The sequence below is a fragment of the Electrophorus electricus genome, chromosome 14 (assembly GCF_013358815.1).
Source record: "Electrophorus electricus isolate fEleEle1 chromosome 14, fEleEle1.pri, whole genome shotgun sequence".
Classification (NCBI taxonomy): domain Eukaryota; kingdom Metazoa; phylum Chordata; class Actinopteri; order Gymnotiformes; family Gymnotidae; genus Electrophorus; species Electrophorus electricus.
Genome location: NC_049548.1, coordinates 9,610,608 through 9,619,416, shown reverse-complemented (window position 1 = coordinate 9,619,416; position 8,809 = coordinate 9,610,608). Strand labels below are relative to the sequence as shown.

At 40.9% G+C, this 8,809-nt stretch overlaps 1 protein-coding gene across 1 annotated transcript in view; it reads right to left on the bottom strand.

Annotated features, from left to right (window-relative positions):
* Positions 1-541: 541 nt before the first annotated feature.
* prkcea (protein kinase C, epsilon a) overlaps positions 542-8,809 on the bottom strand; it is a 44,700-nt gene continuing 36,432 nt past the window's right edge. Inside the window, exons 12-15 of the mRNA XM_027002636.2 lie at positions 5,587-5,725; positions 4,976-5,164; positions 4,036-4,182; positions 542-3,084 (exon numbers count right to left, since the gene is read on the bottom strand). Coding sequence (XP_026858437.2) covers positions 2,938-3,084; positions 4,036-4,182; positions 4,976-5,164; positions 5,587-5,725 — 622 coding nt within the window. The 3' untranslated portion in view covers positions 542-2,937. The remainder of the gene's footprint in view (positions 3,085-4,035; positions 4,183-4,975; positions 5,165-5,586; positions 5,726-8,809) is intronic.

Genomic DNA, 8,809 nt, shown 5'->3' with positions numbered 1-8,809 from the left:
CGCACTGATTGGCGACCATTTCGTAAAGCGCCTTCCTCTCTGCCTCACGTGCACGTGGACGAGCTCGAGGTTTGTACGCTTCTGTCCCTTGGAAAAGGTTGTGCATGCACCCGACAGCAAACTTAAAGAGGTTCGTGACAAGGGGGCATTTAAGAGCCTAATCCTTACGGCTTTTGGGATAATGTTGCCGAAAGCCGACGGTTAAAAGACGTGCTTTTAATATTTGTAACAAAGTGATAATAACATAATTTAAGCATTTTCCAGAACGTGAGTGGAATGTGAAGCACTAATGTGCAACAGGGCTAGCCAATTAGCATCCTACCAAACCAGCCCAACAGCTCTTACAGCACCCTAGATATACTAGATTTTGAAAGCAGGCAAGAACACTTTGTACATACACAATTACCAAACATTTAATACAACTAAAAGTTGTAAAAGTCTCTCTAAATGACAACTGGAAATGGAAAGACTCGCAGCTGACTAGCAGCTAATGTGTGTGGAAAGCTGCCTAAACCTTAATCAACGCATCACTCCAGATCTCTTTATTTTTTGACATCTTAATCTTTAATAGGTTCAAAAAGAAAAACCAAACACATTCACATCCTTTAGATTACAGTACGTTTGGCACATGATAAAATTCTTACAATGAGAGAACGCTGGAGTATCCAGAAAGATACCTCTGTGCACATAAAGCTTCACCAAACAGGAACTAAAGTCTAATACAAGATGTATATAATACATACAGCACTATCATACATTATGAAACTGATGTATTATAATACTGTATGCGCAAATATTTAATATTCAGCCAGACAAACATTTGCACTTAATTTAAGAGGTAATATTTTAACTGCTTGTTTTATTTACTTTGTTTAAATTTGAAGACATATCATTGTGGATTCTTATATAATTATTTCCATAATTTACAGTTTAAAAAAAGAAAAGAAAAGAAAGAATGGTAAGAAAACAGGCCAGAGTTGGGCCAAAGCATTGGGCATGAGCGAGTCCATCGAGAGCAGCAGAGAGAAGATTACACTGTGGAAAAAATTCCACAAAGACAAGTAACACTTATGACCCACAGATAATTTTTTAAAATTCAACAAACAGTACAACATAAAAATTCAAAACACTTTCCTAAAGAATACATTCTTAACATTAGAAGAAAAGGGAGGGGCATCAATAAAAGAACTGCTTTGAATATAAAACTGAAGATTCCTCAAATTGCCACTGACTTGTTCAAGCAAAGTCATCACATTCCAGTAAGGTTTAATTAGATTGCCTGAAACTGACCCTTTACTACATCTGCTAAACCGTCTCCATCTTTGATCACATTTCATACATACCTCATTAACCCACATAAACCATTATTGTAAATGTACAAGATGCAATTACATGGCTGGGGAACAAACTATTCCAAAAAGTTTTGCGAGTTTCGTAACAAGGCTTCCTTGTTTAAAATATGCAGACAAACAGCACAGTAGGAAATAAACTGCTTATTGACACAATGAGAAGGGCAACTATATGTATATGCATACTGTAAAATAAATTATTAACACACAATATTACACTACATTCCACAATTAATGCTCTATGTACAAGAGGGTGGCATACAGACATATACAGAGAGAGCAAGTAGGATAGAGAAAGAGAGAGAGACCCTCCTCATTAGGTCAACAAAAACATCCGGTTGTTCCGCTGGGTTTCTAACCCACAGGACAGTCATCACCATCTGAGATCAGCAGGAGTGGTCAACAGTAAAAGACCACACAAAAACAAACAAACAACAGCAAAAATAAGAACAGCAATAGAAAAAAAAAGTTGCTAAAAGAGAAACAAAATCATGGTATTGCACATGGATATCAGAATTCTTTTTTTCCCTTCTCCATAGACTGGTAGTACTTAAATAATAACATAATTTGGCCCACCATCTAACAGCTGACTACTCTACTTGAAGCATTCACAGGCTTTGGAACAGATATTATGTACACTTTGTGCTCTGTACAAAGGGTAAGACAGCTGTGGTCACTGACCTCTCTGTTTCTGTCTCTCCAGTTGCATAGTGGCTGAGCAATGCACACACAGCAGGATTCGCACAGCCAAGCAGAGAGGCAGGACCAATGCAGAACAACAGGAAAGCTACAGCCAAAATTAAGAGCTTGAAAATGGCATGTGCACTCATGCATGCAAACACATGCACATGGATACAGGCTGACCAGTCAACACTTCAGATCAACACAACCCATATACAGCAGGTCGTCATTCCTAACAGACCTTCATAACACTGTGTTGGAATATACTGTATGCTATACATTTTTTTCTTCATATTTTCATTTAATAAAATTGATCCCAAAATTTCACCTGAATACACAAAAAGGCATTTGACTGCACAACACAACACAGCACATTTCATTGTCACTTATGCAGGGCATTCTGTTCCTCCAGGACATCATCATCAATCATCATCATCATCATAATTATTACCATAATCAGCGTTTTCTCCTCATTTCCTTCCAAAGAAGTCTAGACCTGATTCTGAATGGCAGTACAATCATTGGTATCATCAAATTTGGTACAAGATAGTGCATTTCCACTTCTACTGTCCAGTTGCTGAGGACACTCAGTTTGCAAAGGAGCTTTCAGTACTGGAGTATCAGAGTGGCTAGAGAGGCCTAGGGAGAAAAGAGCTGAAGGAAAAGGAGGCAGGAGGAAGTGTTTGGAGGAGCACACATAGCAGGAGAAGGAAATCTGTAGTAGTTTGAGAAGCACACCATGGCCCTCAGCCTACCCTGTAAACAGCACTTGCATCCACGCTTACACCAGACTGTGTGTGATTTCGTGTTTGTGTGTGTTTGTGTGTGTGTGTGTGTGTGTGTGTGTGTGTGTGTGTGTGTGTGTGTGCGCACGAGTGCACGTGGATAGTTGCGACAAAGCCAAAGTTTAGGGCAGTGTCTCTTCTCCAAAGTAGGAAAAGCCTTTAAACTCCTCCTGGTTGATTTGTTTAATAATGGCATCATCCACAGGAGTGAGGACAGGGTCCTCACGTGTGAAATCCTGGTCAAAGTTATTCACATCCCTCTTGGTTTTCTGCAGTAAGGAAAGAAAAGAGAAGTAAGAGACAGAAAGAGATAGACAGAGAGACTATTACATTGCATTATTAACTAAAAATTGTAGAAATTTAAATTGTTTTATGTGTGTCAGCAACCTGGTAGGATTAGAGCAGAAATAAGGGCTACAAATGACACTAAAATCAGATTAGAATGCTGTGTGAAACTGACACACAAAGGAAATGGACCTTTGAAAAGCTGCTTGAAAGGCAAAACCTTTACAAAAAGAACAACGAGAGATGTCTGTCAGTCAGTGATTGTCTCATAATAATTCCAACCAGTTATAGAGATTATGACCTCATCATAAAACTAATACCTCTTTTCCCCTTTTAAGATTTTGTCTGACATAAAAAGGCCTATTTCCTTTTCTTGCTTTGATCAATGCAAAAAGTAATGCTTAATTTCATTTTTCAAGAACACATTTACTACTTTCACTTTATAGTTTCTCTGGGTGTCATTGCTTTCTGAGTTTTATTTGTCTAGAAACTTAGTAAGCCACTATGATGTTTGAGAAGGTCAGAGGAAGGTTACTCAAAACGACATAAAGGAAAGTAGCAGTACTTTCTTCTCACCTTTAGGTGACCTTACTATTTACTGCACATACTTATTACACACACACACACACACACACACACACACACACACACACACACACACACACCCACCCCCCACCATGGGAAAGCAGAAGCAGAGCAACGTTGCTGGGGCATCTGAATTTCAGTCTAGACCACAAACGCACAGAGGTACACAACAGTTAAAGAAGGCAGTCTTCAAATATGTGGGGTGGATGTGTGTTCTGTTTGTTTGTTTGTTTGTTTGTTTTGCACTGTTCTGTACAGTATTTGAGAATGATAAAATGAATTTATACAATGAAATGTAAATGCCATGTCTCTTTATTTTTTGTGAGCATGTGGGGTTTGAGGGCACTCACTATGCGCGGTTTGAACGGCGGTTTGATCTTCCGCTGCTCTAGCAGAAGCCAGTCTATTTCTCGAAAGAAGGGGTGAACTTTTATGGCATCCTCCAGTCCCTGAGAGGCCACGCAGCCCAGGCGCTTGTTCGGACTCTTGGTCATGAACTGAGGAGAGAGCAGAGAAGAGGTGCAGAGACATTCATTCACATACAAAATGACCCTGCTATCATTTGCGCACACACACACACACACACACACACACACACACACACACACACACACACACACACACACATTACCTAAAGCATTCTGCACAATATGCATGGTGCATTAATGCTTTATTTAACGTGTTGTGACTTGCTGCCTGCTAGTGGGTGGAAAACCACAAAGGGTTTATTGATCAAGCCCGCAAGTCTTACCCAGTCAGGGATCAATACCAATTTTATTCAACACCAAACATCTGTACAACAGTAATGTATTCGGAACTACTGACACGTACCGATGCTTCACTTAATGACATTAACAGATTTAGACACAGCACAGGCCAGGAGTGAATGTATATGGACACAAATGCAGGAACCCACTGAGGTGGGAAGGAGGGAAAGGCCCTGTGGCAAGGGAAAGGGCAGAGCAGGAACAAGGGAAATAGGTGAAAGGGTATGAGAGGAACAGGGAGGAGTGAAGAAGTCAGAGGGGAGACACAATACATCATTTGTGCAGCAGACAATGACATGGAGAAGCCGAGTCAGAGAGAGCAAAAAAACGTTGATGTCGTCTCCAAATGCTCCTAACGCTAGCCCAGTTGCCAATGAGCCCTGCAGGAGTGTCAGGAGCTCAACACTTTGAGCGAATGCAAGCCTAATCATGACAGAGCACTAGAGGAGGTTAAGAAGTTCACCACTTTGTGCAAACGCTAGCCCAATTTCGAATGAGAAATAGATGAGGTTAGGGAGCGTACCGCTTTGAGGATGCTAACGGCCTCTTTGCTGAGCCAGACTGGGTAGAGCACGTCATCGTGGAGGATAGATTCAAACAGGTCATCCTCATTATCTGCCTCAAATGGTGGCTGGCCCGCCATCATCTCATACATCAGCACACCCAGAGCCCACCAGTCCACTGATGGACCATACTCCAGTTCCTGCAGGATCTAAGCGAGAGAGAGAGAAAAACAGACATCTATTAGATTTCACTTGGGCCTCATTAATATAGTGAACTTGACAGATTAGTGCTGGCATCAAAGCGATCATGAAATTAGACATTCAAATTTATTGACCTATACCACAATGGTCTCCTTACCAAACTTCATCAAAAGACTATTAGACAACCATACCTGATCATTGGTTAAAAATCACTGATCACTGATCATTGGTTAAAAATCTTGCTTAATGTTTCCTTAGTAAATAGAAACAAGGAGAGGGTGGGGAAATCATGTGAAACATTTTTGAAACAATTAAAAAAAGGTATGAAACATGTATTTTCACTTGTAGAACAGGTACTCTCGTGTCATGGATACGGCAAACAGACTAGGACTGCAAAAGAGACATGGGTTCCTAATGAGCAGAACCGTACCTCAGGAGCAATGTAGTCAGGAGTGCCACAGAAGGTGGTAGTGGTGGCGCCATTCAGAATTCCCTCTTTACACATGCCAAAGTCTGCCAGCTTACAGTGGCCCTCGGCATCCAGCAGAATGTTATCAAGCTTTAGGTCCCTAACATAATGGGGAGAGAGAAAAGGAGACAGAAAAACAAGCTCACCTACAATGTGCAAAGCTGCACTGCACATAGAACGTGTGGGTAAAGCATTCTGGTGCATTATACCAATAACCTCAGGACAACAACAAGGTGAAGCTCTTCCCAAGCTACCTTCATTATTTTAGGGTTAGTGATGTTGTGGCTGGCTTTTTCCCCCAAGGCCAGGGGCAGAGTCACCTTAAGAGCTGAACTGATTACTTATGTCTGTAATAGTTCTGTAAGGGTGTGATTTGGAACCTTTGATGTGAAGGCAAGGTAAGGCAAGTTCATTTTTACAGCACAATTCGTCCACAAAGCTAATTCAAAGTGTTTTACATCAACAAGAATAAAAGCATACAGAGAACAAAAGCATAAATACATTACAAAGTAATAAGTAAATAATTTGAAAAGAAATTGGCAGTAGTTAAAATAAATAGAAGGCAAAGAAATGCATACAGGCTAGGAAATTAAAAGGCAGAGGAGGACAGAATGTTTTTCAGTCTGGACATAAAAATAGCCATGGCTTGATAATTTCTGAGACCTTCTGGGAGTTGGTAAGAGCTATGTCTTGTAAAGTAGCTAAAAGGTGCCTCACAATGTTTGTGTTCTAGTTCTGGGTCCTGCAAGCTGTCCAGTCCCTATTGACCTAAGGGGCCTGCTAGCATGTCAGAGATGTAGATGTAATAGCACACAGAAGTCAATCCTTTTACTAATCGGAAGTCACCGTAAGCATCCAACAACTAAGAAATGTGCTCATTTCTTTTGGTTAGGAGCATTCTACACATTCTGAATGCGGAATACCTGTTTAATGGTCTTTTGATGAAGTCTGGTAAAGAGACCATTGTGGTAGTCCAGCCTGCTGAAAATTAAAGCTTGGATAGGTTTATCTTAGTCTTGTCTGGAAGTTAAATACATCTAGCTAGATTTGAATGTATTTTTGAGAATGTAGAATTATGATTTTTGTTTTGATATGGTTTAATGTAGTCAGTAAAGCTAAGATTCCTTACTTGGTTTTTGTTATTCAGAAACTTAGTGTGCATGACTGCAGTAACCTTAACTGTTTCTTCTTTGATGCTAAATAGAATTATCTCCATTTTACTTTTTTAAGTAAAGAAAATTTTGGCACACCTAAATGTGAATACATTCTATGCAGTTACACAATAAATCTATAAATGAATGAATTGATTGACCCTGCCCTCACGTGTCACTCTGGGGGCCTTGAATCAATCGAGGACCATTCTACCCATTTTTTAAGTCTTGCTAAAAGTGTCTTTAGAACTTTCAACATCATCAAAATGTCCTTTAGACATTTTCCCAAGGATCAGAGAGGAGCTTGCGTCTGTGTGAATGCAGTGCACCTCTTTCCCTAAGAGACCACCCAACACACCAGTCTTATCATCTAAGGCTCCCATCTCAGTCGCCTTTCACCATTCCACCGTTTCACCCCCACTGCTGCTTTTCTTCTTCCAGATCTTTCCTTTAGGAAGGCCAGGGGCATGGTCATGCCCACTCCTGACCACACCCACCACCCACGCACACACACACACACACACACACACACACACACACACACACACACACACACACACACACTGCTCATGCAGTCTCCTTCTGAGATTCTGCAGGACTTTTTCTTTAAAGAGAGAGAAAATCTAATTAAGGCTAAAGATTGTCCTGTTTAAACTAAGCCCTCCACCCTTCTTTGGGTGGCTCATCTGGGTCTGGGTGGCACTGGAAAATGAACACAGAGGATGCTGGGAGGATTATAACACCACCCATTATACAAGAGGATAAGTCCTCATATAACAGTCAGTGGAATCTAACCAAGGACACCAACCCCAGTGTGTATAAAGAGAAACTATACCTGGACAGCTCAAAGGGCATTATAATGGATCACCTGTGACATGCCAGCCATATTAACAGTCCTCTCATATGTGAAGAATCTTCGCTTTACAAATGGTTCTTCTCTCTAAAGAATGCAAGAGCAATTTGGTTCACTAAGGCAAAGGCAGGGTCCTAAAGCTGATCTATACCAACCACTGTGGTGCATACATACAGTCATTGTGGGAATCTGTATGTAAATGCAGAGAACCTATATATTTTAGTCCAAATGCATGTGCAGTGTTGGGAGTGACTGTTAGAGATATAGACCTGATCAAACTGGCTATGACCTGAATGTAGGCAGGAATGAAGAACATGGCTAATCTGATTGTCCTGTCTGATAAGTTCTGTCTGTTCTTTTGGTTTAACAGAGGAAAAGAAGCTGAAAGGAGAGTATGCCGAGCGGACTACTTGTCAGCCCAGAGAGCGTGGCCTCAGAGTATCTCAACTCACAGAGAGACAGGGCCGACAGAGGTGGACAAACACCTGAACACTCCACACACACATCAAAGTGTTACTATATGTTTTGGTGTTTTATGTATTTACTCTTTTTATCAATGCCACATCGTGTGCAGACATAAGAGGGCAGGGGGCAAACTAGTTAAGAAACACAAATGCACTGGTGAGTTTAATAATAATAAATAGCTTCGTTGTACAATGTTGGATGAGTGAAGAATATAGTGTTTAGTGCATATAGTGTTATAGTGCATTCAGCATAGTTTAAATATGCATCACTCCTTTCTAAGTGTGCTCATTTGAGCTTAGTTATCATTAACCCATGTTGTAGCTACGTTTTATTTAAACACCTGATTGTGTCTCACAGGCAGTGACCAATGAAAGCGACCTCAGAGCAGGCTCTGCTGCACACTGTTAAACAGAGAGCTTCACTAAAACAGGAGGGAAAGCTAGCTGTGGGAGGGTGTGTCCTGAAAGTGACACTAAACTGCCTTTCTGACCTTACCATGTGTTCTCTGTTTGTGTGTGCGTGTGCACCTGCACGCATGTATGTGCTTGAGAGTCAATTAGCACATTGCCTAGTTCACTAGGCCAAGCATTAACCTGCAAATCACTCTACTAAAGTTGATCTCCATATGACTGTGTGTGTGTGTGTGTGTGTGTGTGTGTGTGTGTGTGTGTGTGTAAGTGTGTGCGTTGCAGGGTGTAGTGTGTGGTTAATTGCC